Source organism: Lemur catta, chromosome 11 (assembly GCF_020740605.2).
Source record: "Lemur catta isolate mLemCat1 chromosome 11, mLemCat1.pri, whole genome shotgun sequence".
NCBI classification, from domain to species: Eukaryota; Metazoa; Chordata; class Mammalia; order Primates; family Lemuridae; genus Lemur; species Lemur catta.
In genome coordinates this window covers 53,497,419-53,523,872 of record NC_059138.1, presented here as the reverse complement: position 1 = coordinate 53,523,872, position 26,454 = coordinate 53,497,419, and the positions used below count along the sequence as shown (strand labels likewise).

General features: G+C 37.1%; 1 protein-coding gene across 1 annotated transcript in view; it reads left to right on the top strand.

The window, feature by feature from the left end:
• The window catches only part of HEPACAM2 (HEPACAM family member 2), a 34,143-nt gene extending 8,384 nt beyond the window's left edge, over window positions 1-25,759 (top strand). The window contains exons 3-9 of the mRNA XM_045565182.1: window positions 968-1,252; window positions 8,196-8,492; window positions 18,794-18,919; window positions 19,009-19,033; window positions 19,128-19,165; window positions 20,497-20,570; window positions 25,646-25,759. Of these exons, the coding sequence (XP_045421138.1) occupies window positions 968-1,252; window positions 8,196-8,492; window positions 18,794-18,919; window positions 19,009-19,033; window positions 19,128-19,165; window positions 20,497-20,570; window positions 25,646-25,759 (959 nt within the window). The remainder of the gene's footprint in view (window positions 1-967; window positions 1,253-8,195; window positions 8,493-18,793; window positions 18,920-19,008; window positions 19,034-19,127; window positions 19,166-20,496; window positions 20,571-25,645) is intronic.
• The last annotated feature ends 695 nt before the right edge of the window (window positions 25,760-26,454 follow it).

Here is a 26,454-nt window from a genome sequence, read left to right as displayed (position 1 = left end):
GGCCTGGACTATCCTAACAGCCTGCCACCTGGTCTCCCTGCATCTACTCCTACCTCCTGCAGCTTAAAATCCCCCCCATGGCTTCTACCTCACTCAGAGAAAAAAATCAAAGTACTAACAATGGCCCACAAGGCCCCACATACCCAGCACCTATCTGGCCCCATTTCCTACCAGCATCCCCCTCACTCCCTCTGTTCTGGCCACTCTGGTCTCCTTGCTCATCCTAGAACAGATCAAACACACTCACACCTCAGGGCCTTTGTACTTGCTGTTCACTCTGCCTAGATGGGTTTTCTCCTAGATACCAGCAAGTGCCCCTCCCTTATTTCCTTTAAGTCTCAGACCAAATGTTACTTAATAGTGAAGTCTTTCCTGACCACCCTATATAAACATAAATGCAAAGTCATTAAGGTATATGATTAATTTGATTACATACATAGAAAGAAAAGAAAGTTGTACATATGTGATTCTCTAAAATTTTCCCTCAACTTCCCAAAAGTATGCTGTATATGAGCAGATGCTGTATATTTTGCAGATGGTAGATAGAAATTTGGGTTTACCACATCCGCCCCAACCAGCTACTCCTGGTACATTAGGACAAGTCAAGAGAGGGGAATAACCACATACATTTTGCCCGTGAGAGTATACCTTTATGGTATGGGGGAAAGCACAATGAACAGGAAATAAGGAAGCTGGTGTTTGCAACTACTAACTACGTTATCTATAATGTAAAGGGCTTCATTAAACAATCCTTGAAGAGTAAGTTCTAGAATTTGGTCATATTTTTATCATTTTGCATTTTCCATGACTTTTTATTCTCTGCTTTGATTATTGCCTGAGCTGTCTACATTTACAGAGTACAACTCTAGAATCGTTTCCCTAGGAGTTAATATTTGAAAGACCTCGTAGAGTTTTATTGCAATTCCATGAACGGAAAGAATCATTCCTATCTCTCTTGCTATTGCAGATCCTGTCAAAAAGCCAGTGGTGCAGACCCATCCTTCCTCTGGGGCTGTGGAGTATGTGGGGAATATGACCCTGACATGCCAGGTGGAAGGGGGCACTCGGCTAATTTACCAGTGGCTAAAAAATGGAAGGCCTGTCCACACCAGCTCCACCTATTCCTTTTCTCCCCAAAACAACACCCTTCATATTGCTCCAGTGACCAAGGAAGACATTGGGAATTACAGTTGCCTGGTGAAGAACCCTGTCAGTGAGGTGGAAAGTAACATCATTATGCCCATCATATATTGTAAGTTTTTTTTTTCAAGAAATACTCAATGCGTTTTGTTTTGTTTTGTTTTGTTTTGTTTTGTTTTGTTTTGTTTTGTTTCTGAGAAGTTCTCATAGGGGTAGTCACAGAGAATATAAGCACCAGATGTCTTTTGGTTTTTACCATTATTGTAGTTCAGTACTGGTTCTAATCACACCTACTAGGCACTGTCTTGTCATGAAATATATCTAATGAAACTATTTCTTGAAGATCAAATTGAGATACTGGCCAGTGACCATCCAGGTTGCATTTTGTGATTGAGTCCATTGTGTGACCTCATTTCCAATGGAAAGTAGGAATCTCGATTTCAAGAACCCAGAACTGTGTAGAGGCTGTGAAGAGAAAACTGAAAGAATACCTTGAGAGGAACGTTTTTTCTTCTCCAAACATTACCATTCCTTAATTGAAAATACTTTATTTTTCTACAGTAAAATGTTTTCTTTATGTTGATTCTTTCTTATAGCTATTTATCTCTCCATCTACCTACCTATCTTTAAATTCTAGCCATAGATTTAAATTAAAAATTCCTGGGGAAAATTGCATAAACAATTATAGGCATATGCGAATATCATTTCCAAAATATACTTTTGTTTTGCCGTATAGTTCATTTTAATTTGGCAAAGTGAAAATAAGATCTTTCTTTCAAATGTGCAAGTCTAAGCACCAAATTCATTATTATCGTAGAATATGCTGTGATACACAGTGTGGAAAATATAAAATGGGAGAAAGAAACATAATCACACCTGCAAATGTTAAAGATTATGCTTTAGATTCCTAAACCTTTTTTCCTTTCCTGTGTTATTTGAAAGAATTAAAATGCCCCAATTTGAATAAACTCATATTTCACAGAAGCCATCTTCTACTTACCGATTAAACTTTCTTCTTTACACTATTTTAGACATCACCTATGAAAATCTCATGGAGAAATGTCTATCATGAGTACAGACTAATGAGAGGTAGTAGAAAGAACACTTAGAAAATTTACAAACGTGGGTTCTACTTACACATAGTAAAGATGAATTCACTACATGACTTAAGAAAGATTATGACTCATTAATAGGTAATTATGAATATAGCACTATTGATTTTATGTGTTATTTTTATGTTCAGATGTAGAAATCTTCACTTGTTCAACATTTCATTTTATTTATATTCATTCATTCACTTATTCCTTCATTTATTCACTCATTCATTCATAGGTTGATTTGATTAAAAAATAAAACATAAGGGTCTTGTTTGTGCTGAGCAATTATTACCTATCACATAACATATAGAAACAACTCAGACTCATTAATTTAAGAATTTTTCTTGGTAGCTATCACTATTTTAGCCCTGTTTCAATATTTGTTTTTGTTTTGTTTTCTTGGTTTCAGGTGACAAAAATTAAATAAAATGTATATTGTAACCTGAAGATTTGTCATTTATCCTATCTGTTGATGTGACATAAACATGTTCGCAATCTTTATCATTCCATGCAAACGGGGAATATGCACCTTGGTTGATGTTACTCCTGCTTCTCTTTCTTCATCTTGTTACCCTCATCTTCCTTCATGACATCATCTTCTCCAGGAAGGCTTACCTGTCCCTACTTGTCTCGCCTCCTCAGGTCACTAAGAAGTTGACTGTGTTCCTGCAGTGTTCTATGCACGGCCTTCCTGGCTTTCATTGCATTATATTTTCCCTGACTCTCCTTCACTTATAAGTACCCCGACCCCAAACAGTAGTTCTGCACTACTCGTCTTTATATTCATAGGACAATACTTGACACAGAGTAAGAACTCAACAGAGTTTCTTGAACTTGACAAAATGGAATAGATTATCTTTCTTCATATCCATTTCAGAGTCCGTCATTGATGATGTTGTACAGAGGCTATATTCCCATTATAAAATGACAGCTTCTTCATTATAGTGCTTTGGCACTTTTTTTCCTGACCTTTAGCAAAATTCCTCAATAATCTAGTAAATGTAATATCTCAATATTCCTCCATTGAGGTCCACATCATAATTTAGAATTCCAGTATGAATCACCTATTCTCTTTTCTAAAGGCACTCTTTCCATGAACGTTTCCGTCATGAAAGCAGAAAGTATTTTTTATTTTGACAGAAAAAGGTATAACAAAATCTATCAAGATTGACCATGTATTTATGAGGTTATGATGTCATAATCTAATATTGGCCTTGGTGGAACACAATGTCAGGCCAATAACTCAGACAAATATCTACTTGTAGTTCACAAAACGTATATGCCTTCTAGCTCCAGTTGTAAATAATAACCCAGTAACCACTGCGTTTTGTGTGCAACATATGGCAATGCTGCAGGGGAGAGCTCTAAGTGATAAAAATTAAAGAAGGAAAAAAAGGTCATTCACAGTAAATACTTACCATCTGCTCCCAAGCAGGATGGCAAACAGCATCATGATGGAAATTTAGGTATTGTTCCCGCCCAGCCATAAATTGTTAAAGAGAACAGATGATATGTGATTTTACAAGTCATTTAGTAAACAGCCATTCCTGAGGCAAAGGTTCATTTCTATTGGGAGCTCTGTGCCAAAGGCAAGAGAGTGAACCAGAATCCAAAGTCAAAATGGAATTATCCTTCTGCTTTCATCTTCAGTAGCAGAAGCCACTCTAGTTGAATCACTCTGAATATCTCCAATTAGATTGCCTGCTCACTTAAATAATGTACTAGGCTGCATCTCAAAGTAGAGAGATGGTCAGCCTGAAGCACTGATGATAAAAGGAGTATCATCATAGTGCAGTCAGAAGAAAGTAGATTGTAAGCAGTGTGTAGAGTGTGAGATATAGCTGGCTAAATTTGTGTGTGTGTGTGTCTGTGTGTGTGAGAGAGAGAGAGAAAGAGAGAGAACACTGGGGGTGGGCATAGAAGGAAGACTTGAAGATCATACACTGAAATGTGGATGTTGGTTCTCTGAACAGTAAAATTGCAAATGATTTTTCATCTTTGTGCTTCTCGGAGTTTTAGGATTTTCTGCAATGAACATGTGTTTCTTAAATAATCGTATAAAATCTGTTACCTTTTAAGAAATCATATCAGAAGCAAGAAACTTAAGTGCTTCAGGGTGTTAGGTTCCAGGAGCTGGAAGAGATGCTTGCAGCGAGGCAGGGGGCGGTGGGGGCATGTACAGTTTGCAGGAGTTGAGGCTGATTCTGAAAAGCCAAATATAGCATAAAATTAAGACAGACATAAGAGAAAAGATTATGCCAATCATGAACCTCAAAAAATGAGTAGCAAAATCAAAATAAACATGATTGAGTAAATAAGATAAGCATTATCTTCCTTAAAAAATACTTTAAAAGTATTTTTTTATTTTAAACTAGAATGATCGTATTAAATTAGGTCACAGGCCAAGTGAGGTGGCTCATACCTATAATCCCAGCACTTTGGGACGTGGGAGGATTGCTTGAGCCCAGGAGTTTGAGACCAGCCTGGGCAACATAGGGAGACCCCCATCCCTACAAAACAATAAAAAAAAATTAGCTGGGCATGGGGTGGCCTGCGCCTGTAGTCCCAACTACTTGGGAGACTGAGGTAGGAAGATTGCTTGAGCCCAGGAGTTCGAGGCTGCAATGAGCTATACTTGTGCCACTGCACTCTAGCCTGAGCAACAGAGCAAGACCCTGTCTCTAAAAAAACATAAAAATTAAAAATTTATAAAAATAAATAAGGTCATTGACCAGCCGTGGTTCTAAATGACTGTGGGCTTCCTCTACAAATTAAACCCACCCTCCAAAATTGAAATTGAAAAATTAGTACTTGTGAGAACACTCCACTATGTTGCAAGGTCCTTAGGCAGTCCCAAATGAGGAGTTCCCCCCAAAAAGTTCTGTATAACATCAGCATGCTTTGAAAAGAGTAATACTCATTTGTATGTGTGTTAAGCTATTAGACAATTCGTATGTATAGCCACATTCTGTAAACACTGAAAAAACAATAGGAAAATGAAGATCTAAACTGAGTGACTGTATTTTTATGATGACATTTCTCTTCTTTATCAAGTCAGCCTTGCTTTGCTCTCAGAAAGGCTCTCAGAGTTCAGTTTTTATACATAGACTAAGGTCTCTTGCTCTTTCAAACTACGGTCAATTCCTCCTATTGGTTTCCTTCTATGTGAACTGTAACCAGTGCCCTCCAGTTGGTCGTCTTTCCTTCCCTAATATTCTATCAATGATGACAATTTGAAGGGACCTTGCTGCTGCACAGGACCTGAGATGATAGCCACAGGATGTCTTCAACATCTCTGATTCCCTCATAATACCTAGAATAGTATCATCCTCAAAGAACATCTCAATATTGATTTTGATTGAGTGAAAACAAAGTTTTGTTCTCATTACACTACTTGCTATTTACTGGCATTCAGAATAAGAGGGTTCCATTTTACAGGACACTGTTTTAAAGTCCTTGTCACAGTGGTTTCACCTGAGACTATCACAGCCTGAAATGCCAGATCAGGGTTTTAGTACAGTCACAGGAAAGGAACACACATTTCTCCTCATTTTAACCTGCTACTTTTAGTTCTTGATTACTTTAAATTTGAAGGTACTAACTTCTGTGTTTGCTTTCTGAAAACAGGGTTACCTCATGTAGACATACTAATATTTAATCTGTAGGATTCCTTTGTAGTTCTCCATGTCTTTAGAAAGAAAATACATATATAAGTGTATATAATCTATTGTTTCACATCTTCAATTTCTGCTATATCTTTGAAAATTTGTTTCCCCAATGGTATATTGGTCAGAAAATGCTGACATAATAGGGAACTACTCTGGGAATGTGCAACTGGAGATTGGCTTGCCAATATCCAAAATAGCTTTAGTGTGGCATGAATCCTGGTGTTTCAAAGGTGTTAGAAAGAACCTTGATAATCAGTCATCTAATCCATCTTTTTATGTTAAAAGATGAAGAAAGTGAGACCCCCAAAGTTTAAATGACTTCTAAAGAATCCATAACTAATGATTGACAATTAGTACACTGATGTCTAGTCACTACATTATATTATTCCACATGTTAGTGGAATATAGTCGGTAAGTTAAAAAAAAATCAGGACCTTTGAGATTAGGTCACTACTAAGCAAACCATCCATACCCTTATCAAGTTTATAAATTCCTTGAGAATATGAATTATGGCTGATACTTCTGTTTCCCACATATGCTAAATATATGATCTTACACTTTGTATCTCTCAAATAAATATTTGATTACTTACTGACGTGATTACAGATTAATCTATAATTAGACAATAATTTATTGTAGAACTAATAATGTAAATTATTCTGATATAGAAAATTATACCACTTACACTTTATTTCTTTTTAGGGAAGTAATATGAATGATTACATGCATATATTTTAGAGTACCAGTTCTGCTATTTAATAGCTACATGATCGTGGGCAAATAAATTTTTTAATTTTTTAAAATATCTTTTCCCCCATCTTATAAATTAAAATAATAATATTCACTGCATAATGATTGCTTTAAATATTAAATATGGCTATATGCATAAGCACTTAAAGTGCCTTCACATGGCAAATAATAAATGTTGGTAATGATCAGCTGAAAAATGAGCACGAGCATAACTAAAACTTGAAGTTTCTTAGAATATAAGCCACAACTTAGGCCAGATGAGAAAACCTACCTAGCTGGGCAATATTTGTTTAGTCTCTCTCTTTATTCTCTGAAGAAACTAATGGGAAATATGTCTTCATCTGCTGGTAGTCTGATGCCAAAGAAATGTTTTAATGTTTCAGGAGTACTGCAGTGTGAGAAAAAAACACCAAGGGATATCCATGACTAAGTCATTTATTGATGATCAATGAATATTTGTTAATGATAATGAAGATATATTTTTTCCAAATGGAATCCTAAGCTTAGCTTTGGGAGGGAAGAATTTTTAAAAAAATTTTAACTGCTAAAAATGTCATGAAACTGTAGAACACTCCTATATCTATTTGCACAAATCTGTCTTCCATGTAAAAACTATGTCTTCGATAAATATTTACATGACCTAGCACTGAGAAGAAACATAGATAATACTCAAAGTATGATTGTCAAAGAGAAAATAGTGGCCATAATCTGTTGTAAAAATATTTTCAAGTTCAATGACTGTTTCAGAAAGACTGAGCTTGCGTTTGTAAAAGCTAAAAAGGCTGATCTCATAGAAGTAGAGAGTAGAATGGTGGTTAGCAAAGGTTGGAGGTGGGTGGGAGAGGAATAGCCAAAGCTTGAGTAACAGACACAAAAACACAGCTAGATAGGAGGGATCAGTTCTTGTGTTCTATATACTATAGGGTGACTATAATTAACAACAAATTATTGTATATTTTAAAATAGCTAGAAGAGTGGATTTTGAATGTTTCCAACACAAAGACATGATAAATGTCTAAGGTGTTGGATGTGCTAATTACCCTCATTTGATCAATATACACTGTATACATGTATTGAAATATCACACTGTATCCCATAAATATGTATGATTATTATGTGTTATATTATTATATTTTATATGTTTTATATGTGTTATATTATTATATTTTATTATATAAAATTCAGCCAGTCACACACAAAAAGAAAGATTGAGTTTATCTAACTAGGTTGCAGATTTATCAATACAGGACTCAAAAACTTAGCATCACAATCATGACAGTGTTTGTAAAATTATATAAGTTTCAGGCTTTTACTATTTCAAATCAGTTCAATCTCATCTCAAATAATTTCCGTTTTCATGGATATCAGAATAAAATATTTCGATCCTTGTCATTTACTGGGAGTCTAAAGGAGGACCTGTTTGCCCAAGGCTAACTTGAAGGCTTTCAAGGGAACTGAAATGCTACTATGCGCTCCCAAACTCAAAAATTATATTATGATTATTTATGTTGCCCTCTATTTCTTTTTTGTATTGATGCAGATGGACCTTATGGACTTCAAGTGAATTCTGATAAAGGACTGAAAGTAGGGGGAGTGTTTACTGTTGACCTTGGAGAAGCCATCCTATTTGATTGTTCTGCTGATTCTTATCCCCCCAACATCTACTCCTGGATCCAGAGGGCTGACAATACAACATATGTCATTAAGCATGGGCCTCACTTGGAAGTTGCTTCTGAGGAAGTAGCCCAGAAGACAACTGACTATGTGTGCTGTGCTTACAACAACATAACTGGAAGGCAAGATGAAACTCGTTTCACAGTTATCATCACTTCTATAGGTAAGTGTGACCATGAAAGGAAGGGATCCCAATAAAACACAAATGCATGCTGGCCTTGCTTTTCCTCTATCTTATAACTATGTGGAGGAGAAAATCATTGGGGAACTACTCATATACTCTAATAAGCTCTCTTTTCCATGTTAATTACACCATGGTTTCTATGACTCAAAGAAAGAAAACCCAAAATGAAATAGAGGAGAAATTAAATTGCTGGCTGTGAGGGGCTATGAAGAAAAAGGGAATTCAATGAATTACTTCTAAATGTGTATTCTTGCTTTCCTGATTTTACAGATAGAAATATAAGAGAAGCAGGCTGCTTATTTAGGGGATTTATATCTAGTGTTGCATCAGGTCAGATGAATAAACCTCCGTGAGTTGGAAATTCGGTTTTCATACTCCCATTTGACTTCCTTTCTCACTGTCCTTCATGGTCTCCTCTTCCTCTTTCACTGTTTAAACAACTGAAATCTGTAGAAGTTCTCAGCAGGAGTCTTAACACTTTAGAAATTACAAAATTGTTTAAGTCTGTGAAATTTGGCATTCCTTAGCTGTCATCTGACTTTCAGAAAGATCATCAGTTAACAAAGGGTTAAGAACCACTGCCTAAAATACTGATGTCCACAAAATCCCCATCCTTCCAAGCCTTCTCTTCTGACTCTATGGTATGATTTCATTCTTCTATATGATTTCCTGTATAATTTCATTCATTCCCATGGCTACATGTAGCACTGGTGCATCCCAAATCTATCCCTGTAAAGCTCTAAAACTGCATACCCAGCTGCCGCTGAATGTCTCCACTTGGAAGTATCAGAGGCAGCAAACAGTTCTAAAGTATCAAAACTGAACCAGCTTCTTTCCCCCAACTTGCTATTCTGTCTGTATTCTCTGTTTGAGTGAATGGCCCTACTACCTACTAACCTAAGACAGAAAGCTAGATGTCACCCCAGACTCTTTCCTCTTGTTTATTACCCTGCCCCACATTCAATCACCAAGTTCTGCCCATTCTCTTTCCTTTCTCAGATCCATCCTCTTCTCTCCTTCTTTCTTCTTTTTTGTTTCTTTACTTCTATATTTCTTTTCTCCTCCTTCTCCATCTCCCCTTCCCGGCCATGCCCCCTCCTCCTACTCGTTCTCCCTTTTCTTCTTCCTCTTCTACCACTACTATCGAGTTTTTCCCCAACTATCCTTTGCATACAGAAAAAGACAAGCCAGATTCCACTTGGGGAAAACCTTCGGACAGGAAGTGGTAGTTAAGGTCCCTATGATTGGTGGAGGATCAAGTTCACAAAAGGCACCACCCACTAATACCTTTTCCATTGACGTCTTCTGTTTCTTCATCTTTATAGGCCTGTGCCTAGAACAGGACCCATAACAGAGAGAAACTCAAAGTTTTTAATTTTATTGAATAAATGAAGCAAGCAATAACACAAATGAATTCTTACAATCCTTAGGCTAACCTTTTCAGTACGTGGCCCTTGCACTACCTGCATCAAAATCACCTGAAAATGTTGCTAAGAATGTAGTTTCATTAAGACATTTCAGACCTATTGGATCAAGATCTTGCAGGGAACACCTGGGAGCCAGAATATTTAGCATACACAGGTGTGACAACCACTTGGGCAAGATGTTTTTCCTCCATAGTATTGTGAATTTATTAGAAAGCTCTTAAAGAGCCATTAAGAATTATAAGACTATCACAAACCTGCAGTTGTGATAAAGAAATGTGTAATGGATAGGGTCCTCCTAAAATTCCTTAGGGTCAATAGTATTTATATTTTTAAAATCATCTGAGTATATTAGAATTTACATATTGTCATGGTGGGGTTTTGTCTTTAATATTAAGAAAATTTTACACTCTCTATAAGAGTGTTATCTGGTAGGACTTTCTACAATGAAAGACATGTTCAAGATCTGCACTGTTCAGTAGGGTAACCACTAGCCTCATTTGGCTTTGGTGCACTGAAAAATATGGCTATGCAACTGAGAAAATAAATTTTTATTGTATTTCATTTCTATTAATTTTAATTTAAATGTAGATGGCCACATGTGTCTAGTAGCTACCATATCGGACAATGCAGCTCTAGGACTTTTACCTGAATTATACTTCATTTGTGCAGTGGATAATAATATATTTCCCTTGTAGGCCCTCAAAGCATATGTGTGTTGAGGGTGATATAAATTTGGCACTCATTTATTCATTCATTATTTAGTACCTATTATGGGCCAAATACTGGAGTAGGCACTAAGAATTCCATATGAAAAAATAATTCCTACTAATAAAATTCCTGCTCACAATCTAATATGGGTGGCAAAAACAAGCAAACAGCTATAGTATACCCTTTGCTATTTTACTAAATTTTTAATAGTCATAACCAGCTTTTCACCCCAGTAGCTAACCAAGACATAATTGTAAAGCGAGCCATAATTAAGCATATAAAATAGTTTAATAGTGATCCAGATGTTGTCTTAGACTTGTTCCTCATGCTCATTGCAAGTGAAAACATGGCTATAATATGTAGACACGTACTACGGTTAGGCTTTTCCACTGCCTAAACTTTCTTCATTAATATTTAGCCAAGATATTTTTATAATATTAGAAGTGAAGCCCCCAATATTTGATTAAGATCTTATTACCAAGGTCCAAAGACAGCTATAGTCTTCACGTCAGATAATTGCCCTTTGCAAAATCTAAAAAACCTGTTTGACCTGTACAAAGACCAAGCATTTGTTATTATAGTAAATAAGAAGAACAGGTGCTTATTTTTCAGAGGGATTCAGAGTTGTCAACATCAGTGACCTCTTTGTGGGTTTTAGGGCTATTTTCCAACCCCCAAATGTTCACAGAACTTTAGCTCAAACAGTGGCAAAATGGCTAAGAAAAATAGGATTGATGTGTTTTGTTAGATATTTGATCTTTTCTAAGTTTCCAAATGGATGACTCTCGCAATGTAGATTAAACATACACCAACCTACAATTATAAATGACCATCACTTGTAACTATCAATTGTGCACTACGGATCATCCACTCTGCTGAATAAACTATATTAAGACCTGTGGAGAATTTGAAATCATTTAAAAGGATAAAGTACCAGCTTTTGAGATGTTCCCAGAATCAAACTGGTGTTTGATGTAGCCAGAGTCAAGCTGTATAAAATAGATGAACCTCTTTGTTTTTAATGAGACAAAAAATGTGGTCAAAAAGTTTCAGCAATAAGATGTGGAAGGCAAAGTAAAAAGGATTCAAAGATGACTCCAAGGTCACAGATATGGAAAGAAAATAATAAGGTCAGGAAATAATCAAAAGTTTTATTGGAGATTTTCAGTGGGGAGAGGAAGGCTGGAGAAAATAACAATTAGCTTTGTGTTTTTCTGCCTGTGTAAGAATAGACCAAATGACGACTTCCACCTCTGTAGGTTATGATTCACATCTAATTTGACATATTACTTGACCTTTTGGTACCTCACTGAGAATATCTCAGTGGAGAGATATTCTAAAGAAAACAAAGATAATGGGCAAAGTCATACAGCTAGTAAGTAATAAAATAAGATCTGAATTCAAAGCTCTCATTTTTTAACCACTATACAAGCTCTCCCCTTTGATGTAACTGAGAATATTGATGAGACTACAGTCTTTCTAAAACATATGTATAGGGTTACACAGAGTATAGCCTATATTTTCTCATCACCTATCTAATGCTGTATACATAGAGATATTTTGATTTGTCTATGACATGTGTATAACTTCATATTAAAGAGAAATTATGAAATATCTATAACTAAAAATAATATCTATAATGTTTCAAGGAAAGGATAGCTATTAAAATAGTAAATTAGCATTTGTATTTTGAAAAACAATTCATCATTTTATTACCTTAATTAAGGATTTCCTTGAATGCAGATATCCCTACTTTAAAGTTTTACCTGAGCCTAAATTGCTATTGTGACATGCAATATATATAAAATGAAAATGTTCATGGAAATGTAGTCATCTGATCAGAATTCCAATGTTCACATTTAATGAAAGCAATCAAATTTATAAATAGAGTTTCCTAGGTCCTCATGGACCTGGCTTGAGATTTAGCCATAATAGAAATGTTTTGAGTTTGTATGTGATCCTGAGAAATCTACCATTTTTTATAACTATTTATATCCCACATCTTTTTATAAAGAAGTGAGCAGGAAAAAGACCCAAGGCAGGAAAACAAATTTACTCATTTCTTCTATCTAGAAATTACTCATGCCAAGGTGTCCAGATGTATTTCACTATAGGCTGCTGCAGATAATTGAGATAGAACTATAACCCTGACATGCAGACTCTGACACCTTAGGTGGCATCTGCATGGCATCTAGTGTAGAATAACTGTGTCTGTCAGGTGCGGCCATGGTGGGGTGTGGAAATAGCACACTCAATATGGCGCCTTCATTTCTGTAGGGATATGAATCAGCTGCCACAATCAATGAACAGATTGGACAAGAAGAGATCTCAGGACTCCATTTTGATCTAGAAATAGATACACTGACTGGTAGCATATGGCTGTCCTGTTGGGTGCAGTTTCTCAAACAGCAGGCTTGTGATACCATGGATACCACACCTCTTGCCCATATTTGCAGTTAACATGTTATTCCATTTTATTTGTTTGCCTAAGGAGGGGGAAAATAGCATTTGCACTAGGGCTTTGGTAAATGAGTCAATCATGTTTAAATAATGGAAGAATGGCATGCTATGTGCTAAAGAATAGTGTAAACTCTCTGGAAGGAGAAAGAAGGGAGCTCCAGCAAGTGTCCAAAACAGCATTAGGGAATCTCTATACATTCTCTGTGGCAATAGGGTCAGAATTTCCCTCTTGTCTTGTTTTCAAGTTGGCATTCATCTCTCCAAAACACACTTGCCTAGGGCTGAGACCACAGCAACTGTGCCTCTTTCTTTTATGCTTGACATATTTGGCATTTTTTATTTTGTGGAAGGGAACAAATTTCAAATGCTAGACCTCATAAACCTTGTGTGTTCTGGGATAGAGGAGCAGTGCTGAGAGCAGAGAGACAGGATGCTCTAGAGGAGGGGCCTAACAAGAAAGATCATTTGTTCTGAGAAAAAGATTATCCCTATTCCTCATTCTCCATGGGAAGGACTCTTGGCTTTTGCAACAGCCAAGGTTTGGGGCTGACAGGCACTGGTCACTACAGGGAGGTTCTCTGATGTAGGGTAAACACAGGCCAAGGGGAAGAGGCAAGAGGGCAACAAGGAAGGAGTCTGAAGAAATAAGAAGGAATGAGGGAGGAGAAGAGTGTGGGATCCTCTGCAGGATAGAACGTGCAAATGAGGTCATTTTTAGTAAATACATATCAAAAGGGATAAAAAGTTAAAACTGTAGGAGAGGGGAGGATATGTGACTTATTTAGCGCAAAACATCAAATCATTGTATATTAAACCTATCTTTAATATGGAACTTACTCTTACATCATGGAAGAAGATGGAAACAGTAAGTGGTAGAAATATTCATATTGATTAGAATTTTTTTAATCCCAAAAGTCTAAGCAACAAATAAAAATGTATAACTAACAAGCAAATAGACAGGAAAAGAGGAATAAAATAAAATTCTGATTAATCCAAATTAAGACAAGAAAAGAGACAAAAAAAATAAAAATGTAGGAAATATAGAAAAAAGAAGTTTGTGTATCTAAACTTAAATACATTAGTAATCACATTAGGTATTAATGCACTAAATATTCCAACTAAAATACAAATGTCATCAAACTGGATTGAAAAATACTATTTGCTGCTTATAGATTACACACCTTATATATAAGATACTGAAAGATTTAAAGTAAATAGATGTGCGAATAAGCTGTACAAACAGCCAAAAGAAAGCTGACATAGCTCTACACAGAAGTTTCTCTAATAACGTTTCGTTCAACATCATTTCGTTATAACATTGATGAGAAAAAAAATCAATTCCCCTGGAGGCCACTGTCTGTATGGTATTGGTACACTCTCCCCATGTCTGTGCTCCAGTTTGCTACCACATCCCAAAGATGTCCACATTAAGTGAATTGATGTATCTAAATCATCCCAATCTGAGTGAGTGTGGGTGTGTGTGAGTGTACCTACAATGGGATGGTGGTGTCCTGTCCAGGTTGAGTTCCCCACCTTGAACCCTGAAATGCTGGGATAGCCACAACCCTGAACTGAAATAAGTGGAATAGAAAATGAATGAATGAATATAAATTATTGTCAAATAAAAATTTTTTAAGTCTACAACGATCATACAAATACACAACAATAAACCATGTGGTGTGAAAGCACTCAGCAAGCCCATCAGATTTGTGATTGTTTCTGCACTGCGTGGTGGGAGGGGGTGTTCCTTACAGTTTTTCCTTTGCAAACATTTATTCCTTGATTTAACCCACCACCACAACCACCCTCACTCGCTGACTCACCAAAAATTGGGTAAATATTGATCTTACTTGTTTTTGTAATCTTTCTTAAATGTACATATAGCTCACATTTATGTCCATGTTTAATATTAGAAATGTTTTGGGTCTTTATTTAGAACTTTGCTGATATTTTTGTGGCCAGAAGTATGCTGTAGGAATCCTTACCTATGGTAAAATTGGTTTTGTTATACATCGTTTTGCTTAAAGTTACAGTTTCCAAGAAGTTATCAATGATCTTAAGTGGGGACTCACTGTACTAATATCAGATAACTTATATAAGAAGCATTACTTCAGATAAAAGGTGTATATTTCATAAGAGTAAAGTGGTCTATCCAGCAAGAAGACATAAAAATTCTGAATTTGTATGCATCTAACAGTATAGCTCCAAAGTTCACTTAATAAATAGCAAAAATTGACAGAAAAATAGAAAACTTCACAAAGTGGGAGATTTTAACTATCTCTCTCAATAACTGATAAACAGACAAAAACTTAGTAGGAATAGAGAAAACCAACCTGACCTAACTGAAATAATATGAATTACTACATGCAAATGCAGAACATACCTTCTTTTCATATGATCATTTGTATGGTCATTTAAAAAAAAAAAACTCTACCCCCTAAATCCATTAAAATAAAAAAATTAACGAATTGCAAAGGATTGCATTCTAACAAGAATGAGATTAAGCAAAAAATCAATAACAGAAAGAAAACTAGAAAACTCCCAACTCAAAGAAATTAAGCAATATACTTTATATAATAAAACATAGGTCAAATAAGAAATCTCAATGAAAATTAGAAAATATTTTAGGCTTAATGATAACGAAATTAGTACTTTTTAAAACTCAGAGAATGTTGTTCTATAATTAGATTGCCTACAATTAAGAAAATGATGGAGAAAATAATAATGCAGATTAAACTTAAAAGTGTATTGTGTTTGTAGCCATTATACTACATATGCCACATAAAATTGAGGAATATTCTTCCAGTATTCAAAAATCTTATTCAGTACAGCAAAGAAGTCATTCACATGACTGACGAATGAATGAAGTTCCAATATATGTCATTGTTGTTTCACTTTCATCTTACTATTTTTAAATATCAGCAACCATTTGTGTTGAAACTACACTTGTTTATCAATGATGTAAGCGATTTTTTTGCTGAACTGGGTAGTAATCAAGCATTTATTTGAAGTATAAGTTTGTCAAAACATAGTTGAGTTTCACATATAGGTTAACTACAGATACAAGAGTTCCACAAAAATCAACAAAAGCATTCCATGAGAATCAATTGACTATATAGAATTAACAATAAAGAGTATTGCATATTTTATTTGTAAGTTAGGTGCTACCAATCTTTTATATCAGTAAAACTTATGACTAATATATGTATATCTGAGCAAATTTTTAAGAATAAATTACTAGCATGCCACTGCATATAGTGTCCTATTTACAAAATAAACTTCATGTAAACCTCTGTGTCTGTCCCAAATCATAGAGTATCAGAGCAAGAACTTAAAGAGCAGTCACTCTACCCTCCTCATTTCACTAATGTGAAAATCAAAACCCTGAGGATCAGGTGGCTCATTTCTAAGTTACATGTTCTTAGAAAGAACAAACCTATTAAGCAGGAGCACAATATCCCCAGAAAGCAGACTAAAACCTCACAAAAAGATAACCCAAGTGCTTAGTCATTCCAAACCCAAAGGTCAACTTTCTAACCATAGGAGAACATGAATTAATCTATAACTTATTAACAAAGAGAAGAGAAGGAAAAATAATCTTTCTAATAAGTTTTATGATGTCCTAGTCTACATCTAGAATCAATAAATTGCCATTCTAGTTCATTTTAAACCACCTTGCATTTATTTTTTTCCATTCAAGGTTTAAAAGAGTTTAATTTAAAATCTGTTTAAAGGCAAAAAATATCACACAGCCATTACAATCCCATGGAAGAATATTTTAAGAATACAGTTCTCTGAATGTATATCAGAAATGCATAAACTTCCCATCAGAGATAGTGAAAAATTTTGATAATAAAAAACAACCCTGTTTAACTCCTGAGAACTTACAGAGAATATCGGAACAGTGTTGTATGGGGAAATTAGAAGAAACAACATGGCTTCCATGACTTGTTTACTAGAGTTTGGTATTTATGATCTATACTACATTATGAAAAGATTATGGGAAGATTAAAAAATGAAAGTATTCCAGATGGAAAAGCCAAGAGAATGTATTTAGGTCCACACTGAGAGAAGGAAAAGATTAAGCTTCCTGCTTCTCTTGGCTGCTGGAGACCTCAGCAGAGGCTTCAGGGTGAAAGATGACAAGGTCCAGGCTGGATATTTATTGCAGAGCTGGACGGCCACTGTGTTCTTCAGCGCACGTGGATTCTCCAGGCTGTTTTCCACCACTGCAGGATGGAAGTGGCATCACATGACTTTCACTGCCACATTAATCTGGACAGACAGGCAACTGCCATGATTCATTTCCACATCAATATCTGATTCACATCTGAAGACATCTGTTACTTGCACTTGGTGGAGGTTTACAACTACTTCCTACTCTATATATTAGCTATATGACTAAACATATTATAGTATGGAGCTGGTCTTAACATAGCCACAGTTAATTAGTTGTGTTAAATTAACGTTAAAGAGGCAGGGAGTGGTGACTTATGCCTGTAATTCCAGCACTTTGGGAAGCCAAGGTGGGAAGATTGCTTAAAGCCAGGAGTTTGAGACCAACCTAGGCAACCAAGGGAGACCTCTCCCACAAAAAAATAAAAAATAAAAAAATAAAGCTGGGAGTAGTGGCACCCACCTATAGTCCCAGCTACTTGGGAGGCTGAGATAGGAGGACCACTTGAGCCCAGGAGTTCAAGCCTGCAGTAAGCTATGATCATGCCACTGTGCTCCAACCTGGGTGACAGAGAGAGACCCTGTCTCTAAAATAATAATAATAAAATAATGTTAAAGGGAGGCAACATTAAATGTTAAGAGCTCAGGGTCACATCTGGACTCTACGACTTATAACCTGAGTGACCTTGGACAAACCTCAGTTTGCTCACCCATAAGAGGGGATGATAAAATTATCCCTCCCTAACAACACTGTTGTGAAGATTCAGTTAGTTAACATGAATCATGCACAGAGCCTGACATATTGTAAGGACTCAGCGGTTGGTTAGTTATTAGCACCATATTTTATATAGTGTTCTTAATAAGGGGAATGACTTACAAAACAAAGTGACTTTTAGTCACTAGGTAGGACTTTAAATATTTTATTGAAAATCACACAATCCTGTTTTAAGCATTGACATTTCCTTATTGGTCAAAAATTAGTAAATTGCATTTGAAATGATGATCACCTCCCATCTCACACCTTTAATCACATACCATCTCCCTAGAAAATTTATATACTTGAATTATACTAAAAGAGTAAAATGGAAGCAGGGGAGAGAGAGAGAGAGCAAAAACAACCTAGCATCTGGGGATGTAGAGATGATGAGATGAAACAAATCTAAGTTAAGGTGGCAAACACAGTAGAGAAGTATGACATGAGCTATTTGCTACATCTAGTATAATACAACCTATAAGTATTATCCTGGGTAGCTCACCACATTTCCAATCACAAAACATCCCTAGGGAGTTTAGTTAGTGTGTGTTCTATAATAGGTGCTTTCTTTCCATTTGGTCTCTCTCTCTCTCTCTCTCCCTCTCTTTCTGTGTGTATGTGTATATATATTTGTATATATATGCATTATATACATATATATTTGCGATAGTGTCTCATTTAAGATAAAGCATTAAAAATTTGAATAATATATTGTAGTAATTTATTACTAGAAATATATTTGTCTTTTTATTTAGGACTGGAGAAGCTTGCACAAAAAGGGAAATCATTGTCCCCTTTAGCTTGCATAACTGGAATATCACTATTTTTGATTGTATCCATGTGTCTTCTCTTCCTATGGAAAAAATATCAACCCCACAAAGGTAGGTTAAAGTTAGAAAAATGTTTTTAAAGTTTTGTATATGTGTACTAAAAAGTAGCTTACTATGGTTTCTTTTTCTCTTGATTTCAGTTATAAAACAGAAGCTAGAAGGCAGGTAATGCATATGTTTCTATGAAAATAGTTTTTTTTTCTTGAATGCTTTTTCCTTAATTATTATCCCTGACAGAAATACCTGTTTGTCTTCTCAGGCCAGAAACTGAATACAGGAAATCTCAAACATTTTCAGGTAACAGCCAGGCTGGAAAAGGCTATTATCAATGTTAATGTTTATTAATTAATATTATTGACATCAATTATTATATATGTTAGTAATGTAACAGAATTAATATAAGCTAATATTAATATAACATTAGCAATCCCTTACCTTTGAATAGAGCCTTCACTCTACAAAGTGCTATCCTTTTTGTTGGTTTTATGTAAGTCGTATAAGTCTGTGAGATCAACCTGGAAAGCACTCTTAACCCCATTATACTGGCAAGAGAACTAAGGATCAGGGAGATTAAGTCACTTGCCCAGAGTCACTGAGTTTTGCTGAATCCGTTGATCCTATTAGTACTATTTTGAAAATGCCAAAGCGTTCTCTCACTTTAATTCCTAAAGTAGATTTAATGCTGGCAGTTCCATCCCAAAGAGAAGAGCAGAGGGAGGTTGGACAAGGACCAGTGCTGCTTCCTTGTCCCCACTGTAACCCTCCCTCCCTGTCATCAATATTGACTGTACTGACTTGCAAGTTAACAACGGAGCTTTTTCTCACGCCATGGAGTCACAGGGAGTCAGGTTTCAGTTCCATATATGCCACTTTCCCCCTGTGTCACCTTGGGAAAATTATTTTTCTTGCCCTCAACTTCCTCATCTATTTGATAGAGATAAAAACTTCCCCCTAGTGTTGCTATGACAATTAAATAAAGTGGTGTAGGTGGAGTGACTAATATGATGTCTGGATGCTTAATAAATGTGAATCTTCTTCCCTTGTGTAGCCCTTCCTCACAAATGACAAAATGTGAGAGCTGGGAAGGGCCCAAAGACCATCTGATTCCTCCCAACCACCTCCACCCCCACATTCCATAGATGATAGTTAGGTGCTATTGATATCGACATTGTATTGTCTTGTCTTATATTGCATTTGTATGTATGGGAAGCTGCAGTTTTTATTTGTTTTTTAGTTCTGGTTGTGTCTGTTAGGTCCAGCAGGGTGCAGTAGATACTATGGGTGGACCAAGAGCTGCTGTGACCTCCAGGCTGAAGCCTTGGTGTCCATGAGTCTCTGGTACAAAGGCCAAGCCTGCCCACGTGTGTGTGTTTGAATATATTACATGCTGTTCCCACCTCAGGCTTTAAGAATAATTGTTCCAATTCAGTTTCAATTCTCAGGTTTAGAAAGGATGATTTCCAACACTGCTTTATGGTGATATAACTATAGGGGATTAGGAAAAGTTAAATTGGTTTTGTACACATAGCACTTAAGACAGACAGTAAAGATAAGTTTTACAAAGGTTTTTAAAAACAATAGCACATCAAGGCATTTGGTTTGTAAGTAGCATTTGTTTTACATTTCAGGCCATGAAGATGCTCTGGATGACTTCGGAATATATGAATTTGTTGCTTTTCCAGATGCTTCTGGTGTTCCCAGGGTTGGTTTCCCTAGTGGCTGATTAACCAAGAAGTAGTATTCTGCTTCACCAGAGGTGTAAGCAGCATTCATTTAAACACCTGGGAAGTGTGGGCAAACGTCTGCATTGCCCATTACTGCATTAAGCAGTGTTGACTTGCTCTATAGTGACTGATGTTGCTGGATCTAGGGAACTAAAGCATCTTTCTTGGCCTTTATGAGTAAAGCTAACACAAATAAGAAAGTTATGCCAGTTCGTAAACATTCTCTACCTGGTAATCTCAGTGAAGAGAGAACTAACTAGATTGAAGTTCAAGATAACGAAATAAATAGAGGATTAGGAACCCCTGGTTTAAATGGTCCTTCATCACTTGGGTGACTACAGCCCATCACTTTACTGAACTCTCTCTGTTCCTCAGTTTCCCTTTCATGTCCCATTCCTATCTCTTGATGACATTTCAAAGATATTTGATCATACCCTAGAAGGTACTTCATGCTCTGCAGAAGGAAGTTACCATATAGACCCAAAGTAAGCAGGTATACACCTTTATTGTTACCCTAAAGATGTGTGAAATGGGGCAGGGGTGAGGAGGAAGCTTTTATGCAGTTGAAGTCATTTTTTCAGTCTGGGGGGAAAAAACGCTTTTAAAGAAATCAGTTTTTAACAGACATGCAGAACGTTTCTTTGGGCTAATCAGCTTATTAACACTTTTATAGATTTGGGTCTTTTTATTATAGCCCAAATTATATTACAAAGTGTTCATTTTCATACTTCCTCCTTGTACTAAATTCAGAACTCCTTGAGGGCAAGGACTATGTCGAATTATTCGTTGTGGTTCCAGTGCTTAGCTCAGCTCATTGTAGGTGCTCAGGGAAAGTGAGATTGAATGAATCAATCACCGCACCTCGAGGACCGTCTGTCTTACCAGGTACCATGCTAAGAAATGTAAAGTTAAAAAGATCAGGCCTTTGGCCCCTTAAAGTTCATAAACAAATTGAGGATGTGTTCCTATCTTTCAATCTTACATTATAGAAACCCAACACAAACTAGCTTAAAAGGAAAAAAAGAATGTGGGCAGGGGACAGAATTTATTTGTCCTAGGCAGGTTATTTCTATTAATAGTGTCAGGAATATCTGAATCTAAGATCCAAGAGGTCCCAACAATGTTATTCTCCAGATTAAGTCTCTTTCTATAACCTCCTCTTGCGTGGCTTTATCCTCAGGAATTTTTTTTCCATGTGAAAGGCCCTCACAGCTCCATGTGTACATCCAATTGTAGCAAAAATAGAGATTTTTATGCCAGCAGTCCTAGCAAAAGTCCTAGCAGTAATTCTCAATGCTTTTAATTGAATTACCTGTCCTTCACTGAACCCATTATAGTAACTCTAAATAGGCCTTCGTCACATGCCTACCTCTGGATTTGGAAGTGGGGTTGACCCCATCCAAATGATATGAATTAAAAGTGAGGGAAGGTTGTTCACCAGAGGAAAATCCAATTGCTGTTACTAAAAGGGGGAGAAGATATTAGGCACGCAAAACCCAACACATGTCCTCCATAGAGGAGATGTCCCATACATCAGTAATTATATGGTAAGGCCAGGAGTGATGCCTGTCTTAAGTGCTTACAGCCAAAGATTAGGTAGGAGAAATGGATCACTTCAAGGACAGCTGTCCACAAACACTTCCTAGGAGGAAGCCTATGAACTAGGCCTTTTGGACAGGTAGGATTATGGTAGATGAAGATGAAGAGGCCTTTCAGATACGTGGAAAGGTATGAACAAAGGCAGGGAGGTAAGGATCCTTTGGAGGTTTTCCAAGTTTGCTGGGAACTTTTGGGAATTAAGTTTGGAACTTTGGTTGGGGGCAAGATCTATACATAGTCTAATAAGTGCTAATCCTTTATCCAGATTTCTTCCACATATGATCTCAAAAAAGAGTCATTTTGGCAGGCACCAGGAGTAGGGTTATTCTTCCCATGTTACCGATGGGGCAAGTGAGGCCTAGTGCAAGAGATGCCTGGTGAGAGTTCACCCTCTTGTGTCCAAAGACAGAACAGCACAAGAAGCCCAATTTCTGCCCTCCAGCCCAGGACTGTTCTCCTTCCCCGCGGCCCCCCCCCCCCCCATCCACAGTAAAAATAAAATCCAAGACAGCAGCTGTGGCTCAGTCCCAGGGCCAGCCTCAGGACACCTTTGGAGGAAGCTGTGGGAACAACCATATAGGCAGAAAGAAGGTATCTGACTTGAATAATGGCTAAGAGCAGAGACTCTGGAGTCAGGCCTGGTTTTAATTCTCAGTTTCATGAGTTAAGGGAAGATTAGATAATTTCTCTAAGCCTTAGTTTCCTCATCTGTAAACAAGGTAAAGAACCATACCTATCTTATAGGATGGTTCATGAGGTCTGAATGAGGTATTGCATATTAAGAACTTAGCACTGTCTTCCTCCTCTGATCTGGTCTCCTCTTCCTAGACTGGTCTTCTCTCCTCTTCCTCATTCCATCTCGTCTCTTCTTCCAGTCTGGTCTCCTCTTCCGGTCTGGTCTCTTCTTCCTCGTCCAGTCTCATCTCCCCCTCCTTGTCCGGTCTCTTATAGATTTGTATAGGACCAATTTTTCCTCTGCTTCCTTGTTCCCCTGTGATAGTCTACTTAACAAAGGCACCATAAACAGATTACTTTCTTCCAGGCATTCTCATTTCCATATTGTTAAAGAACTATTTGCTGTGAGGGAATGATTACTTCACTTGTTCAGAGCAGTCTATCAATGTGTAAGGTTCACCCAGCAAGTTTCCTGACCACAGACTTTATTTGAGAAATGCTATGTGAGTAATGGAGAAGGGTTGATTGGATTTCATCCTCCCTAAGGGTGAGCCAGTAGCAGCAGTGCCCGCATTGTCACAGATGGAGGGGAGAACTGCCCTGCAAAGGCTTTGCGATGCTCTATTCGGTCTCAGAGAGGATTGGCTCACCATGCACTTCCACAACCAAAAAGACAAACAAAAAAAAAAAAATGGTGGATCAATTATTTCAAACAGGTTCTCATGATGGCAGGAAGCACCCCTCTAAGGTGTGGCTTCAAATGGGAGAGCAAGAAACTGAAGAGCTAAGAAGACTTACAATTGAATTTTTGAAGTAAGGAGTTTCTTTATTTAAAATAACTCATACTTTTTACTCCTAGGAATTCACTGGAAAGGCGTGAGATTTATGTCAGAAACTTTAAATTTAGCCTGTGATTAATCAATGCTCAGTTTTGAGGTTTCATTGGGCGGAACTCACTTGGCTCAAAATGCTACAATCCTCAAGAACTTGAAGCAGAAAAACGGATGGTTTAATTACATGCCAAAGACCTTGCTTATTTCTGTTGTAAACAGAATAATTTGATTTGGAGCCACACTTGTCTTCAAAGCTGACAACTCCACCCCTGAGGAATCTGCTGAGGTTCTTAATTGGCCGTGCCGTGCCAGCGGCTTTGGGGAAGAAGTGAGAAATCAAAACCAACAACCTAAGGAGGAAAAAGGGGAGGAGGAGGAGGAGGAAGAGGATGGAGACATGAGGAGGAGGACCTGCATGAGAAGAAGCCAGAATGACAGTTATGTGGGAAGATGAGCAGCCGTGCAGTGGCCTTGAGAAGAAAAAGAAAAGCAACACTAAAACCAAGATCTCAAAATTGACGTTAAGAAGGGAAATAAATTAAATTACTAACTTTTTGAGTTTTTAAAAATCAAAATAATCTTTTGGCTTGTGGTATGTGTACAAATGGACGATTTTCCTCTCTCTACCCATTGTACATTTCACTGTCCACTTAGCCACCTCTTTCAGGAGCTGGACAGAAGGCAATTGCATGAAATGAGCAAGTTTATTATTTCACAGCTCTAATATTAGTTAGGTGAATAAGTTAGTGATCATCTATAGATTGCTTTTCCCGTGGGGTGGGGAACCTGTGGCCTCAAGGCCACATGTGACCCTCCAGATTCCCACACACAGCCCCTCGACGGAATCCAAAATTCACAGAACAAATCCCTTTATACGTTCTGTAAAATTTGGATTCAGTCAAAAGGCTGCACTCAAGGATCCAGAAGGCTACCTGTGGCCCCAAGGCCTCAGGTTCCCCACCCCTGCCAGGGGGACTCAACACAAAAATGATGGGACAAATCACATATAATCAGACTGCCCACGAGAGCTTTAGCAGGTGGAATGGAAATGGGCAATTTCTAGAAAAACATAAAACAGATGTTCCAGTCAAACCTAGCAGGTCCAATTGGGATAGACAATCCTCAGACTTACCAAGGGCAAAGAGTCCTCTAGGTAGAGCTGTGTAAATATGATGTGAAGGACTGAAAGTGGGCATGAGTGTGATGAAAACAGAAAGCACTAGGATGAGGAGGAAAACCAGACTTTGACTAAGAAATTGGAAGGCAGTGTTTATAGGAAGAAGGAGCTATGCAATATCAGATCAGGGATGGGCATTAATAAAACATAAATACCAGTTTCAATAAAATACATTTTGGTTTTTACCAGCCATAAATACGCTACTATTCTTTCCACATTCATCCAAGCCTTTAGTTTTTAGAGCCCATTACTACATTTGAACCAAAACTACTCACCTTGTGTATTCTATATTTCCTGGTCTGTCCTCACTCACTTCAATATGAAGAGGGATTTGGGCTATGCATGGTTCTTTCGTTTAAGCCACCCATATGCGTGTAATTAGCAAATAGTGTCAAAAGGGTAATTGAGATATATAAGAGATAATAATATATGCTCTCTGATTCTAAGCTGTCCCGATATCTCCTCTTTTGCTATTTTTTCTTTCTATTATATTTCCATTACAGTACTGCCAGCTTTCTTCTTAAATGAAGGAAAAAAAATGATAATTTTGTCAAGCTATTCCTCTTCTGACCTTGTAACTATGCTGCTGCACAAACTATCATAGGGTAAATGCAGGAAACTGTGGCCATGAGGAAGTGAACATTCTAGGGATGATGAACAAGTCTAACTCTCTAATTATCACTAGCCAGTTGTTTTCAACTATGCAGCATAATGGAAATACTATTTACTGCTCTTCTGTTAATTTTTTTTAATGTGCCACATTTTCTAGATGCCAAGTAGATCTGTTCCAGCCTCTGAGGGTGTAGCAGGGCAAGATCGGCACAGTACAATTTACGAAGTTATTCGGCATATTCCTGCACAACAGCAAGACCATCCAGAGTAAGTATGAGTCTGCATTTGATGATGCTGTAGAAGGGCTCAGCCTTTAGCCTCTGCTTTTCCCAGAATTTATTGAAAGACTCAGAAAAAAAATAGTAAAACAGGAAATTATAGCTTCTGTACATTTGAACACACTTCCCTACCTGAAAATAATTTTGAGAAATAAAACAGGCAAACACACAAATATCTTTTTGGGCCACATACTTAGGCCAGTGGACGAGTTGCAGAGCCCTAGAATCAACTTTCTGTTGAGTACCTTTCTCCCTCTCACAGTATTTCCCCAAGGAATCCACATCTGGGTATGAAAGGAATGTTCAAGCCAGTTCTCAAGCTATCTTGGTTATCTTAATGATTTTCCAGTGGCTATGATAGTTTTAAAGCAGTGATGATCTGTCACTAAAAAAAAAAAGGCCAGAAAAAAAACAAAAGCCTACAGAAGGTCCATAGCACAGTCAGCATCTTAAATGCCCAACCTCTTACACTTCAAAGCGGTTTATTCCCAAGTGAATGGAACCACAGTGAGGACTGGCTTCTCACCTGGAGAGGACAAAACCTGTGCTGAGGCCAAAGCTAGGAAACTACTTAATCCAGATAAACACAAGGCTGCCTCTAAGAAGTCTCCCTCTCTTCCCTGCCATGGAGAAACTAAGCCTACAGTCTTTTGAAATAATGAAATGAACTTTTTTTTGTAGGCTCTAG